Source organism: Phallusia mammillata, chromosome 4 (genome assembly GCF_965637545.1).
Source record: "Phallusia mammillata chromosome 4, kaPhaMamm4.hap1.1, whole genome shotgun sequence".
Classification (NCBI taxonomy): domain Eukaryota; kingdom Metazoa; phylum Chordata; class Ascidiacea; order Phlebobranchia; family Ascidiidae; genus Phallusia; species Phallusia mammillata.
In genome coordinates, this window is record NC_137255.1 from 11,314,070 (window position 1) to 11,329,578 (window position 15,509).

At 34.8% G+C, this 15,509-nt stretch overlaps 2 protein-coding genes across 7 annotated transcripts in view; one reads left to right on the forward strand and one right to left on the reverse strand.

The window, feature by feature from the left end:
- LOC145223081 (slit homolog 1 protein-like) overlaps nt 1-6,035 on the forward strand; it is a 28,636-nt gene extending 22,601 nt beyond the window's left edge. For all 4 annotated transcript variants that reach the window (XM_080089394.1, XM_080089396.1, XM_080089397.1 and 1 more), the window contains 10 exons: nt 3-113; nt 180-326; nt 839-998; nt 1,175-1,273; nt 1,333-1,491; nt 3,458-3,650; nt 3,932-4,129; nt 4,302-4,406; nt 4,532-4,663; nt 5,359-6,035. In XM_080089394.1, coding sequence (XP_079945520.1) covers nt 3-113; nt 180-326; nt 839-998; nt 1,175-1,273; nt 1,333-1,491; nt 3,458-3,650; nt 3,932-4,129; nt 4,302-4,406; nt 4,532-4,663; nt 5,359-5,693 — 1,639 coding nt within the window. In that variant the 3' untranslated portion in view covers nt 5,694-6,035. The remainder of the gene's footprint in view (nt 1-2; nt 114-179; nt 327-838; nt 999-1,174; nt 1,274-1,332; nt 1,492-3,457; nt 3,651-3,931; nt 4,130-4,301; nt 4,407-4,531; nt 4,664-5,358) is intronic.
- An 805-nt stretch (nt 6,036-6,840) lies between these two features.
- Nucleotides 6,841-15,509, reverse strand: part of LOC145223083 (coiled-coil domain-containing protein 66-like) — a 33,825-nt gene continuing 25,156 nt past the window's right edge. Inside the window, exons 16-20 of one of the 3 annotated variants that reach the window (XM_080089402.1) lie at nt 11,340-11,414; nt 10,500-10,675; nt 10,031-10,065; nt 9,509-9,568; nt 7,849-7,903 (exon numbers count right to left, since the gene is read on the reverse strand). In XM_080089402.1, coding sequence (XP_079945528.1) covers nt 9,536-9,568; nt 10,031-10,065; nt 10,500-10,675; nt 11,340-11,414 — 319 coding nt within the window. In that variant the 3' untranslated portion in view covers nt 7,849-7,903; nt 9,509-9,535. Of the gene's footprint in view, nt 7,904-9,508; nt 9,569-10,030; nt 10,066-10,499; nt 10,676-11,339; nt 11,415-15,509 lie in introns of all 3 variants that reach the window. The other 2 variants (XM_080089400.1, XM_080089401.1) reach the window with 2 other exon arrangements.

Below are 15,509 nucleotides of genomic sequence, written 5' to 3' on the forward strand. Positions count from 1 at the left end.
AGGCATGGAAAGCTTTGTAATCAGCTGCTTTTAAATACATGCGAATCTATTAACCCATGTGAAAATGGCGCAGAATGCATTTCTATGCAGGATTTGGACTCCACAACGTACAGGTTTTTAAGATTTTATGTGATCTTACATGTAGTTGTGAACTGTTTTTTACATTAACAAATGTTTAGATGTGTCTGCCCATCTGGTTTTATGGGACAAAATTGCTCTGAAAAAGTTTATCCGTGTTTGAACCATAATTGTCAAAATGGTGGAGTGTGTGTGGCTGATAATCAGTCAGCTGCTGGTTACCATTGCAACTGTAACGAAATGTACCGGTAAGATATTTATGGGCCTATAGCTCTTTCCTATAGTGGACATGTTTTATTTTCTTTGATTTGTTTGTTTTTTCCTTGTTTTGTATTTATTTATATTTCTTCAGCGTATCCACTTCCTTTTGCCAAAAAATGTTTGGTGAATGTTTACAGCTGTTAGATATTAACATGTAGATGTGCGATATGTTGGGTTGACCTTTCATGATTTAGCGTAATTTGTCAAGTTTTTCTTTGTGTTACCAAAAAAAGGACACACAAAAATCGGTTGTGACAATTTGAATTGTCAAAAACAAGGGCTATAATTTGAATACAATTGAAATTACTGGCTATTGCATTGGATTTCGGGTAATTATAGGTCAACTTCCCTGAAGAGGACATGTATTGTTTTGGTTTTTCATTTTTTCTGTTTTACGCTTTAAAACTAAAATATCAACAGCTCCTCTTTTTTACAAATGTGCATTGTTTGGTTTTATCTAAATTGTCTGTGATTTAAAAAATCCTATGTTTTCAAACAGAGGTCTAAATTGTAGCATTCCTGTAGTTGATGTTTTTGTGCAAGATGATCCATGTTCCAACAATTACTGTTTAAATGGTGGTGAATGCTATCATAAACCAGAGAGCAATGAATATGGTTGTTGGTGTCCTCCTGGCTACAGTGGTAACACATGCGAAAAGGTGTCTCAATTTTGATTTACTTTTCAGTGTATATGGCGGTAGTGAAGGTTAACAACATAGGTTTTATATTGATAAATAGCTGATTTTATGTAGACTAGCATTTCGAATCTATAACAAATTAAGAGAAATAACTGTCATATTTGGATTGTGATAAAAATGTCAATAAAACTTTACAGCTGCGAAGTATAAACTTCAAAATAAATGGGAGCTATGTACCACTGCATTCTATGCAAGTTCGCAACATGAACTTCACAATTTTTCTTTCTACAGTTGAGGTAAACCTTGTAATGAAAAAGTTTTTTTGGCATTTTGATACCTTTTATTTTCTATTTAGCTCTTTGGCATCATTTTCTACAAAGGAAATTTGCAAAATACTAAGCACATTGCTGTTGAGTTCTATTCTGGTCATGTCCGGCTTAGTATTGACTTGGGCAACTTCCCAGGGTCAACCTTGTACAGCACTATTCCAGTAAATGATGGAAAGATACACAAGGTATGTAAATATATCCTAATTTAAGCACTGCCCAAGTATTGCTTTGGCATTGCAGGAAAATTGCTGAATCCTCAAAATGGTTATTCCCCGTCTTTCTTAGCTGAGGTGTGGGCAAAAAAGGTTGCAAAACAATGGTCCAACCTTATGATTTTACTGTGTATTTTTATTGTATTACATGTGGGTGCCAGGTGGTCTTTACTAACACCTAAACATGATTAAATTTAAACAGTTTGTACATGGAGTCTATACCCAATACCCAATGCAGAAGTAGTTTCATTATGGGTCCCCTTCTATGAAGGGGACACATATTGTTTTTGTCCGTATTTTTTTTTTCTTTTTTCTGTCTAACGCTGGTTTGTTATACGTGTTTGGTCAAGAAAGAGTGCTTTAAATTTATTCAAATTTGGACAGATGTTAGTTATTAATCCAGATTTGATCCTCCCGAAGTTTGACCCCGAATGACGCAGCGGTTCACCCGCAGGCCCCCAAAATGTATTTTTAAAAAAACGGCTGTACTGACTAAAGTACAGCATCTCTGAGTGATATGCTTTGTTGTTTGGTGCAATATAAGATATTCCAAAGAATTTTGTATCTTTTTTTCGATTTACTCATTTTGACCCCTTAAACCCCCAAATATTGATTTCTGTCTAACGCTGGTTTGTTATACGTGTTTGGTCAAGAAAGAGTGCTTTAAATTTATTCAAATTTGGACAGATGTTAGTTATTAATCCAGATTTGATCCTCCCGAAGTTTGACCCTGAATGACGCAGCGGTTCACCCGCAGGCCCCCAAAATGTATTTTTTTAAAAACGGCTGTACTGACTAAAGTACAGCATCTCTGAGTGATATGCTTTGTTGTTTGGTGCAATATAAGATATTCCAAAGAATTTTGTATCTTTTTTTCGATGTACTCATTTTGACCCCTTAAACCCCCAAATATTGATTTCTGTCTAACGCTGGTTTGTTAAATGCGTTTGGTCAAGAAAGAGTGCTTTAAATTTATTCAAATTTGGACAGATGTTAGTTATTAATCCAGATTTGATCCTCCTGAAGTTTGACCCCAAACGACCGAGCGGTTCACCCACAGGCCCCTAAAACGAAAAAATTTAAAACGGCTGTACTGACTAAAGTACATAATCTGAGAGTTTCATGCTTAGTTGTTTGGTGCAATGTAAGGTATTCTAAAGAATTTTGTAACTTTTTATTGGATTCACCCATTTTACCCCTTAAACCCCAAAATAATAAGTTTTAGGCAAAAAATACAAGCCATAATGTGCTGAAATGTTAAACAATTGTTTGCAGTAGGTTATTCGTTCAGTATTTAAAAATTTAAAATCGGCCAAATAGTTACTTTTACAGTCCATAATATGTGTATACTGTCAGTCAGATAGAAGTCTCAACTCTCAAGGGAGTAATTCACTTGTTTACGATTAAGGCGGGTGAATGCAACGGGAGTGCTCAGCTTGACGTCCGGACGGACGTTTTACGAGACAGTCGTGTCGGTGATTAGAAATCAGCTGTTTTTGCGCAGCTTTGCTATGTCGTTTTATTAAGTATCAAGCACATTTTCAGTTGTGGAAAATTGTGTTTAAAAACTGACCTTGAACGACAATATCAAGGTCAAAGCAATAGATTAAATTAATTAAAGTATTTTTACTGTTTTTTTGTAATTATATGACAATAATGATGCAAAAAGAATACTGACAAAACTTTTGGAGCTGGGTGATTGCTAAAGTTGGTTAAGTTTTTTCTTAAGAATTTAAAAATAACCAGGACATTAAATCCTCACAACCACACATGTGGGGACCCATTCGTGTTTGCTTGCAAAAACAATCATATATGTAGATCAAACAATGTGTATAGTAAATTGGTAAATATCGCATAGAATATATAAAATGCAAGTATATCAGAAAGCCACCTTTCTCGTTTAATTTGCAGTTGCTTGTGAAATATAAATTTGATTTAGATTCAAGTTCTGATACATTCCACTGTTGTGTCAATGAGAATTGATAATGATCACTCTGTGAGAGTAAATGTTGGATCAGGTTCCAGTGAGAACAGTGAACCAAGAACACCATTGTACATTGGTGGCATTGAGAGTCAGATACTGTCATCAGCTAAAAGGATGATACACATTCGAAACTCAACAAGCTTTAAGGGTAGGAATATTGAATGTATCAGACTGTTTCATAACTTGATGACATTTACTCTTTGGTCTTCCGTACAGTAGGTTTCTTAAAGAACATGTTGTGCAGGTTTAAAATGAACACTTCTTATGTATGTTTAAAATGACCAAGTGGCAAATTTGGAAGAATGTTTTTGTGTGGGAATTTTAGCATATTTTCCCACATGATTATAGTTTTTAATTTATATTGTGCAATAAATCCACACAAAACTGAAAAACTATGTTGTGTAACTGTTAAAAAATGTTTTTTTGAAGGCTGCATCAGTGCTTTGTACATCAATGGTTCAGAAATAAATTTTCATGATTTCATAACCAACCAACATCAAGTTGCACCAGGGTGTACAGCTCATATTGCTGACTCTACATGTTCATTGTCTAGATGTGGAAACCATGGGAGATGTGAATATAGGCAAGGATACGGAATTCAATGTGCATGTTATAAAGGCTACTCAGGTATAGCCAGTTTCAACATTTTTTTAACATGGCTATTACAGCATTCATCTCATATAAATGTCTGCTATTAGTTTTGTTTATCTTTGCTACACAGGGCTACATCTTGTTGTTATGCATCTATTCAATCCAAAACACTTACATGTCAACTTTTTGTAAAAAACTTCCTCTACAGGTTTAAACTGCAATAAACGACATGTTCCAGTGTGTGAAGGTCATTTGTGTAAACATGGTTCCTGCACAGCAGAGGAAGAAACATACAAGTGTCAGTGTTTTAAAGGTATGATAAAACAGATTTGTAGGTACTTTGTGACTTCAGTAAATGCAACTGGATTTAAACATATCAGTTCAAACTAGAACAACCTTTGTGAAGTTTAACATGGTCATCACATCTTACTGTCACAGGATTCAGTGGCAAATATTGCCAGAATCAAGTGTGTGCTGATGTACAGTGTAATCATGGAACATGCATTCCCGCAACACATGGCTACAAGTGCAAGTGTAATAGGCATTACACAGGCGAACATTGTCAGGATAGTAAGTAACATACTGAATAATCTGTTAAAAAAATCTACAAAACACTACTTGATTTCGTTTTAAAACGTGCAAAAAATGTGCCTGACACTTACATGCAGCAGTAAGTTAAGAAACTTGTAGCAACCATAATCACACAGAAGCAAGTATTTATTACTATTTGGAATCTGTTGTTGTTCAGAAGTAATTTTGTGTATTTATGCGGCAAAGATAAATTACATGTGTAAAAGGCCTTAAATCGAGTTTTTAGTTAATTTTAGGCTTACCGTTACAGTATGTTTTACCCTCAACTGTCCTGGTTTTATACTCTTGACACATGTGTGTGGCCTTAATAATATACATTATCATGTTTAGTAAATTTACATTTTACCAAACATGACAAACTTACAAATGTTCCTAAAATCATGCATTAACTTATAAAACATTGGTATGTAATGGACTTAAAAAAAAATTGGATGACCGAGTTCAGTGTAATAAACATTGTCAATGTTTTGGTAATACCAGAAACATCATTCTGGTAATACAGATATTCGCCTTATTCGGGCCCAGATTTGAGGTACAAAATGATTTATAACATGCTTAATCATTTGTGTTTTTAAATGACTTAACAAACTGAAAACATTTGTTGGTAGTTAAGATCAATTTACCCTTGAAAAAAATAGCAAAGGATTTTCAAATATTAATTGTGTCTATTACAGGAATTAGGAAATGTCGTGGAGCACGAATAAAGCAGTTTTTTGAAATCAGGCAGAGTATTACACACTCATCAGATGTTGAAGAAACCAAGAATCTCACTAGAGTGTGTAGGAGCAAGCGACGATACACTAACGTCTTGTGCAACAGCGCATGTGCTACTAATGCCCCAAATAACAAAAAAGTTATGTTTGCAAGAACAAGTGGACATCTTTGCTGCCAGCCATTGCGCATTCAGCCCAAGCGGGTTCGCATGAAGTGTGAAGATGGAAGTCACATATACGAAATTGTACAGAAAGTGAGACGCTGTGCTTGCAAGCCATGTATAACAAATGCATAACATTTACAACTACCTATTTTCTATGCAAATGTTTTTGTGCAGTATACAGAACTTTGGTATTGAGTATTTTTAAACTTTACACAACCACTTTTGTCAAACTAAAAACATCCGACCAGTAAAATCCCTAATCCCACCTGTAATAAAAAACTTTAAACTAATATGAAAAAATAGGTTGTTTTAGGCTGATTGAAACATGGTAATTGAGAAAACAAATGTTGCATCTTATTTTGTTTTTTGGAGACATGCTCTTGATGTTGTTTTGCTTTGTTATTGCAATGTTTTATATTTTAACAATGGCTGCCCATTATTTACTTAAAAGAAATAAAAAAAAGTTGTACAAGCGTACAAAAGTAAGAAGTTAAATAAAGTTACATCAGTCTAAAACGAATGGGTCCCCACACGCGTGTTTATGCGGATTTACGGTAAACCTATGTTGTGGTTAGTTTTAGATTTTTAAGGAAAATTTTTTCACATAGCATTAACTTAACTTTAAAAGTTTTTGTCCGTATTCTTTTTGCATCATTATTGTCATATAATTACAAAAAATCAGTAAAAAAAGAACAGGGAAAATACTTTTAATTTTGAAGTACGTTTATCGAGTTTAAATTCTGTCTTAGGTGTAAAATCTTCGCCAAAACTGAAAATGCGTGTGATAAGTCAATAAAACGACACAGCATTGCTGCACAAAAAACCCAGCTGATTTCTAATCACCCAAACGACTGTCTTCCTCTTATATCTGACTGATAGCATACACATATTATGGGTTGTCAAGGTAACTGGCAAAATTTTAAATACTAAACCAATACCCTGCTTAAACAATTGTTAAAAAAATTAAATATTTCTGCACCATAGGGCGTGTATTTCTGGCCTAGGGCGTGTATTTCTGGCCTAAAACTAAAACCGATTATTTCAGGGTTTAAAGGGTGAAAAATGAGTGAATCCGAAAAAAGATACAAAATTCTTAAAAAAAATCTTACATTACACCAAACAACAAAGCATGAAATTCCAAGATGCTGTACTTTAGTCAGTACAGCCGTTTTAAAAATTTTACGTTTTGGTGGCGTATAGGTGAACCGCTGGGTCAATCGGGGTCAAACTTCAGGAGGATCAAATTTGGATTATTAACTAACATCTCTGTAAATTTGAACACATTTAAAGCACTCTTTTTTGACCAAACGCGTCTCACAAACCAGCGTTAGACAGAAAAAATAAAAAAAAATAAGGACAAAAACAATGTGAGTCCCCTTCAGGAAGGGGACCCATAATAAGCTATTTATTTCATCTTGGCCATTTTTCTTTCTCTGTAATACAACAAAAATTTGTTTCTAGCAGTATATGCATAGGTTGGTCTATGACCAATTAAAAGCATGATGTTAATGTTATGGATATTGTAACAACATTCAAAAACGAACTGATGACCTTAAAGGTTTTTAAAATTATAATATCTTATCCATACAAGATTGAAACAGTTTTTCATTTTTTAAAAATCTATGTTACAGCACATCAACAATATCACATGTGTTTGATGTTATACAATTCACAGTGCTAAAAGATAATAGTAAACATTAAATAGATATCTGTCTGTTCAAGAACAACAGTTTATGTGGTAAATGCAAGTAGGAAACAGAAAACATATTTTGGAAGCAACTTAAACTGTTGCACATGAAACTACATTTTTTATGTTAAATAGTGTTTGGTTTTGTTGTTTGTGGAAAGTCTATTTTTATTTTTTTGTGTTAAAGTGTCTAATATGAGTAAAAAAAAAACTCAAAACCAAATACTATTAAACCTAAAAAATATAGCAGCTGAAGCTTCCAGAACTAAGATTTTTGTGATTCAGTAGTGCAAACATTTTACAACTAATAAAAAGCACATACCATCGGTAAATTGTGCACTTGGGTTCATAAGTGGTCTGACATTAATGTCGGTATGAACTACGCACATTACCAGTAATGGAGGATAACCAACAATGAAATTACTTAAACTTTTTTTTGGTAAAAGAAAAACAGGTGTATTGCTTTTGAAAATTATGTAGCAGGAAATTCATTTTGTCTCTCTGGTAGGTTGGATGTTGTTATTTTTCCCATGTTGACTGGATAACTTGCGACTTCACGTTGTTTTAAAAGAAGCCCTTGTCTCAAAATTGAAATTTCATGCAAAATGCGATCATGACGTTCTCTTTGCTTTAAATTTCCATCCAACAAAGGATCCTGAATTAAATAACATCTATTTTATACACATCAATAACAAGACAAACTAACGGCTTCGTTACGAGACCACTTTGACAAAACTTTTTTGATTTATGATGACTGACAGCAAAATTTTTTCAGATGTCTCATGAACTGATCAATCCATCCTAGTTGAACATTTATGTTTTTCATGGCAAAAACAGTGGTGCCTTCACATATACATGTTTTTTAGTATGTATAATAATGACTGCAGACCTACAATTGTTAAAATTTAAACTAGGTGGCTTAGCACATTTTACTGTAGCATATACACTACAAACTATTCTGCAAACTGTAATATATTCTCTATATTTATTTATATTGGGTCCCATATTAGCCAACATTTTTTATAATCTTGATTTGTTTCTGCAGGCAGAAACCCATGGGTCCCCAAAACCGCAAAGTTGTAAACAGACAACCATAAGAAAGGGTGTTGTAAAGTCAAACACAGTGATTGGTAGTGTTACTAAAAAAACAAGTTATGTAAAGTACAAACTGTCCAAATCTCATGCAATTGAGACATTGTTATAAGTTTGTGTGCCTAAATAGCATAAAACACTGACATCTCAAAATGGCATATTATACAAACTGTCAAAATGTATTGTTGATTAATTCACCCATTTTGGGGGGTTGGTAGGGTAAATATTAGGGCTGCAGGGTGAAACACAATATTCGACAGCTACAAATGCCAAATTCAAAAAACTATCAAAAATTCATCCAAATCGGACGTTTTATAAACAATAGGTGGCTTTAGCAGTAAATATTGGGCTACATGGTGAAACACAATAATCAACGCCCTAAAATGGAACAATGAACAAACTGTCCAAATTTCATCCAAATCGGACATTGTTTAAAAAATCACCCAGTTTTGGGGTCTAGTGGGGTAAATATTGGGGCTACAGGGTAAAACACAACAAACGATGCCCTAAAATGGCACAATGAACAAACTGTCCAAATTTCATCCAAATCGGACATTGTTTAAAAAATCACCCAGTTTTGGGGTCTAGTGGGGTAAATATTGGGGCTACAGGGTAAAACACAACAAACGATGCCCTAAAATGGCACAATGAACAAACTGTCCAAATTTCATCCAAATCGGACATTGTTTAAAAAATCACCCATTTTAGGGGGTCTAGTGGGGTAAATATTGGGGCTACAGGGTAAAACACAACAAACGATGCCCTAAAATGGCACAATGAACAAACTGTCCAAATTTCATCCAATTCGGACATTGTTTAAAAAATCACCCATTTTAGGGGGCTAGTGGGGTAAATATTGGGGCTACAGGGTAAAACACAACAAACGATGCCCTAAAATGGCACAATGAACAAACTGTCCAAATTTCATCCAATTCAGACATTGTTTAAAAAATCACCCATTTTAGGGGGCTAGTGGGGTAAATATTGGGGCTACAGGGTAAAACACAACAAACGATGCCCTAAAATGGCACAATGAACAAACTGTCCAAATTTCATCCAATTTGGACATTGTTCAAAATTTACCCATTTTAGGGGGCTAGTGGGGTAAACACTGGGGCTATCGAGTCAAACAAAACAAATGGCACATCTACATAAATAATATATCTACCATCTGTGAAAATTTCATCCAAATCCATCAAACATTTCTTGGCAAAGTGGGGTGGACAAACTTGAGGGAAGAAAAAAAAAAAAAAAATCCAGTAAAATCAAAATGTGTCCCCTTCAGGGAAGGGGACCCATAATAAGAAGTAACACAATACTAAATAATTGTCTGACATTTGAATGTTGTTTTGTGCAATTGTGTCCGTCCTAACATCATAATTTGAATTGGACGTTTAGGTATTTTATGAAGGTGGTGGGATAACTAATGGGGCTGTAGCTTGAAACACAACAATGAACAAAATGTCCAAATTTTATTCTTGGGTAGCCAGTGGGAAAAATGGTATTGTTGTAGGGTTAAACAAAATATTTACAAATTACAACTAATTCAGGCATTTTAAATTTTGGGGGGAGATAGTGGGATAACTGCAGGGGTTTTACAGCTAAACTAATAAAATTCCAAACCAGTCCTTGATGCACCTTTACTACAATATGCAAAAGTACAACAATAGCACAAATAATGTCTTTCTACCTTGTTTTCAGGAGACATAAAACCTTTTGTTGAGTCTGAAAATACAAACAAACATCTATGAGAATGCTTTGTGGAATTGTCACAAATTTGTAATGATTGGGTGTTTTGCTTGTTAACTTAAAATCTGTAATATTTGTGCATGGTTACGTATAAAGCGATGTAATGTTGTAACAGCTATAGTTATAATTGTGTTAAAACTAAAAAATTCAAATGATTGCAAAACAAGGGATTTAAATATGCTTGGATTTGGATAATTTCAATAAATGTGGATAAAATTCAGTTTTAAAGATACATGCTTCACCTGTTGGAAAGAAAGTAAAGTTAATTGTTTTGACTCGACAAGACATAATTACTGGTCAGAGTTGGGCAAACAACATTTGTTCATTACTTGGGTTTGGGAATGCTCAAGAGAGGCTTGATTTGGTATGACACCTTCAAAGGTAATTTAAGTGAATTACAAAAATCACACCTTGCAATGAAGTTGTGTTTGTATCAGGGGCAGGTTTCTCCTCATTTGGATCCAAGACACTATCACTTCTTCTATATTCAACAAAGGATAAAGTGTCGGGAACTGGTGAACTTGAACTATGTCTGGAAGCTTCATACTTTGCCTGGTCAGTTGTTACAGAGAGAGCAGAAGCAACCCTTTAAAGTATGTGTATACAGATAATTTTCAAAGACAATAAGAAGAACATAAACATATAGGATTATTTTAACTACTTGTTTATGCCCAAATTTTTTAACACAGAATCTGTTTCAACAGTCAATGAACACCAAGTGATGTACGTTTAATTTCGGCCTGGGTGTTGTGTATTTTTCCTGATAAAAAACAAACATTCAACTTTGTTCAGCGTTATTCATCCACAGTCAACTTTAATCAGGGTAATTAGCATCACAGCAAAAACATAGTAAATTTTGTTTTTGAAGAATTTCAATTCCCATGGTCAGATTGTGTTGTTTTGTCCATGAGGCACATTTTAATTGGAGTTACACAACTTTGCAATAAAACTGCCAAAAGAACCTTCCCTTCCTTTAATGGCCACACTGATTTTGCAACTATTCAGTCACACATGACTGGCATGGTTTGAGTTTTCCTTAAGCCTCGCAACAACATGTTAGTCACCAAAATATGAATCGTTGAATTTTGAATAGTTAAATTTAATGGCAGCAAATATAATAATAATTCAAAGGCTGTGACCTTAAAAACAAACCAACATTCTTGTATGAATACATGTAGCTTTTTTTGTTTAAAGTAAGCGGTTACTTAACACTGTAGCGGTCAAATGCACAATCTGATCAGGTTTTTTACCTTTGGCTTTTTTCAGTGTTAGTTTCAACTGGCAAAAAGGTGGGTTCTTGATCGTTTTTCGTGCCAAGCATTTTTCTGCAAACGTACAAGTTCTGACAAACTGCCATTTCTCAAACTTCAATAAAACAAGATTTATTGCATACACAATTTCGGAATTACAGGTAAATTGAAAAGAAACATTTGTTTTTTACATTCATTGTATTTTACAGGCTGTTTGGAATTTGTCTGTTTCACCAAGCAGAAACTTATTGGTCCTAACACAACTACTCTACAAGCTATCCTAATTTCGGACACTGTTTAAAAACTCACCCATTTTAAGGGGCTAGTGGGTTAAATACTGGGGCTATCAAGACAAACAAAGTAGAATGTACATCTACATACTTATATCTACTATCTGTGTAAGTTTTATACAAATATAATAAACCCATAATAAACAGAAAAAGAAATGAGGTTGGAAATTCATGAATTTGGGAAAATAGATATATTCATGTACAACTAGAAAAGTGGCTTTCTGATATACTTCCATTTAATATATTCAATACGATATTTACCAATTTACTACACTATACACAATTTTATCTACATACATGATTGTTTTTGCAAGCAAAAATGAATGGGTCCCCACATGCGTGTTTATGCGGATTTACGGTAAACCTATGTGACGGTTATTTTTATAATCTTAAGGACAAATTTTTCACAAAGCATAAACTTAACTTTAAAAGTTCCTTTCCGTATTCTTTTAGCATCATTATTGTCATACAATTACAAAAAATCGGTGAAAAAAGAACGGGGAAAATACATTCAATTTAATCTCTTGCTTTGACCTTGATATTGTGGTTTAGGTTCCGTTTTTAAACACAAATTTTCCTAGAAAGCCTTAACTGTTGTATTAGACACTATATAAAAAAAGTCGTTTGCTACAAAGGTATACATAACAACTTGTTTTTCACTTAACTTTGTTTCGCAAAAACGACCGTTTAATGACCGTTTGACACTGCTTTTAATAGCATGCAGTCCTTAGTGTTCAACAATACCGTTCGGCCTAATTTATACATGACTTAAGTACTGATTCTTGAATTGATTTGTCAAAAATAAAGAAGATACGTTATGACGAAAAATTCGTAACGGTGTTGTAATGCCTACAAGTTGACCTTTAGTGACCCGTGGTTATGAGACGGCCAAGCTGACAACGGGAATTTAAAGACCATTTATCGCGCCGTTCGAAAAAGTTAAGTTTATTAAATTTCATATTTTTGTTGATCAACGATGTTTTGCCTGACATAAACGAAACTGAAGTACGTTTATCGAGTTCGAATTACGTCTTAGGTGTAAAACCTGCGCCAAAACTGAAAATGCGCGTGATAAGTCAATAAAACGACACAGCATTGCTGCACACAAAAACAGCTGATTACTAATCACCGAAACGACTGTCTCGTAAAACGTCTGTCCAGACGTCAAGCTGAGCACTCCCGCTCTGCCGCCTTAATCGTAAACCAGTGAATTCCTCCCTTGGGACTTATATCTGGCTGATAGCGTACACATATTATGGGTTGTAAAGGTAACTGGCAAAATTTTAAATACTAAACGAATACCCTGCTTATACAATTGTTAACTTTTTCAAATATTTCTGCACCATAGGGCATATATTTCTGCCTTAAAACTAAAACCTATTATTCTGGGGTTTAAAGGGTAAAAAATGGGTGAATCCGAAAAAAAGATACAAAATTCTTTAAAAAACTTTACATTGCACCAAACAACAAAGCATGAAACTCCAAGATGCTGTACTTTAGTCAGTAAAGCCGTTTCAAAAAATTTACGTTTTGGGGGCCTGTGGGTGAACCGCTGGGTCAATAGGGGTCAAACTTCAGGAGGATCAAATTTGGATTATTAACTAACATCTCTGTAAATTTTTTTGACCAAACGCGTCTCACAAGCCAGCGTCAGACAGAAAAAAGAAATACGGACAAAAACAATATGTGTCCCCTTCAGGGAAGGGGACCCATAAAAAGCTGCTTGTACTTAAATATACAAATCCTTCATTACTGCTTAGACAAAACAATATGCATTTAAAACTAGAAGGGTGGCTTAGCACATATTGCCCTTGCACATACACTATGATCTATTTTAAAACATAAATATATTTCCTATGCTTATTATGGGTCCCCTTCCCTGAAGGGGACACATATTGATTTTACTCAAATTTTTTTTTTTTTATTTCTTTGTTTTTCTTCATTTTTTTTTCTCCCCAAAGTTTGTCCGACTCGTTTTTCCATCAAATGTTTGATGGATTTGGCTGAAATTTACACATATGGTAGATTTAGTTATGTGGATGTGCATCCCACTTTGTTTTTGTTGATAACCCCAGTATTTTCCCCGCTAGCCCCCTAAAATGGGTATTTTTCCCCCAAAGTTTGTCCGACTCGTTTTTCCATCAAATGTTTGATGGATTTGGCTGAAATTTACACAGATGGTAGATGTAGTTATGTAGATGTGCATCCCACTTTGTTTTTGTTGATAACCCCAGTATTTACCCCGCTAGCCCCCTAAATAGGTATTTTTCCCCAAAGTTTGTCTGACTCGTTTTGCCATCAAATGTTTGATGGATGTGGCTGAAACTTATACAGATGGTAGATATAGTTATGTAGATGTGCATCCCACTTTGTTTGTCCGGATAACCCTAGTATTTACCCCGCTACCCCCTAAAAGGGGTGGGTTTGTAAACAATGCTAGAATTGGCTAAAATTTGGATAGCTTGTATGCCATTTATAGGTGTCGCCCCCAAAGTGTAACACGTATTTGTATGTTACTGGGCACCACAAACAAAAGATTTCTGTGGCACAATAGTCTTACAAAGGCAACCAGTTGTATGTTACTCGTTTGTGACTTTGTGGGTTGCTTGGTGGAAGTTTTTATGCCATGGCAGTTCGGGGGTTGTTAACAGCCCTTTGATGTCAGAAACATTAACGGTTGTTGCTCAAAACACCTCTAGTGGTTGAAATTTTAAACGTTGGCTGATTGGACAGATATTTTGCGGTACTATTGATTGAGTCATTGTGGTTTCCTACTTTTAAGTTTGTTTGTGTTGAACCTTCCTTAGTTATCCTACTAGCCCCCTTTAAATGAGTTTTTTAATTTAAATGGTTTGTACTCCATATAGCATATTTAAATATGAACAGTACCAATCACTATGTTTGTCTTAACAATACCAAACTTACTCATTTTTATCTATTGAAATGCATTATCTACAACTTTGCATGTGTGTGGACCCATGAGTTTTTGCTCGCAGAAACAACCAAGGTTATAAAAGACAGTGGAAGATATGGGACCCAGTGTAAAATATGTAAAGGAAGTATATTAATCTTTTTAAAATGGGGTATAGTGTATGTGCAAGGGCAATATGTGCTAAGCCACCCTTCTAGTTTTGTATTGCGTCCCATATTAGCCATCGTCTTTTATAACCTTGGTTGTTTCTGCAAGCAAAAACTCATGGGTCCCCACACATGCAAAGTTGTAGATCAGGGGTTCTTAAACTTTTTCGGTCGCGCCCCACTTTACACTAATTATTTATTCTCACGCCCCCCCTAAAAAACGTTAGCACTTATGATGCTTGTCTTGTTTTTTGGAAACAACATACATGGTAGGTCCGCTTTAAGCTACTGTCAAGTTAGTTCCGAACGTTGGAAAAAGCCACTTCAACACTGATAAGTTGCGAAAAAGTAGGCTTTTGCGAACACAGAGACACGTTGCCAGTATTCTTTTAAACTACGCATATGTTGCCCAGAAATTGTTGATTCACTCAAAGTCAGGGCAATCTCTAATGCGAAATTGCGAACAAATAAAGAATGTACAGCCGACTATATAGTACATGGGTCACCAAACTACGGACCGCAAGGTCATTTCATCCGGCTCGCGACCCAATTTTTGGATTGCCAAATCGTGTTGATAACTTTGTTACTGTCAAACCTTAATCTACTCCTTACGAAAGTTTACTGTTACGACATGTAAAATTAATATTACCGACTCTCAAAGGATTGCAACGCCCAGGATTGATCCAAACCCAGTTTATTACGTCACAGACAAAACAAAAAGTGTTAATTGTGCGCAAACAATTGCCTTATTGTGTCACTTATGACGTAATATACAAGCATTCCTTGTAAGATGAGACTAACT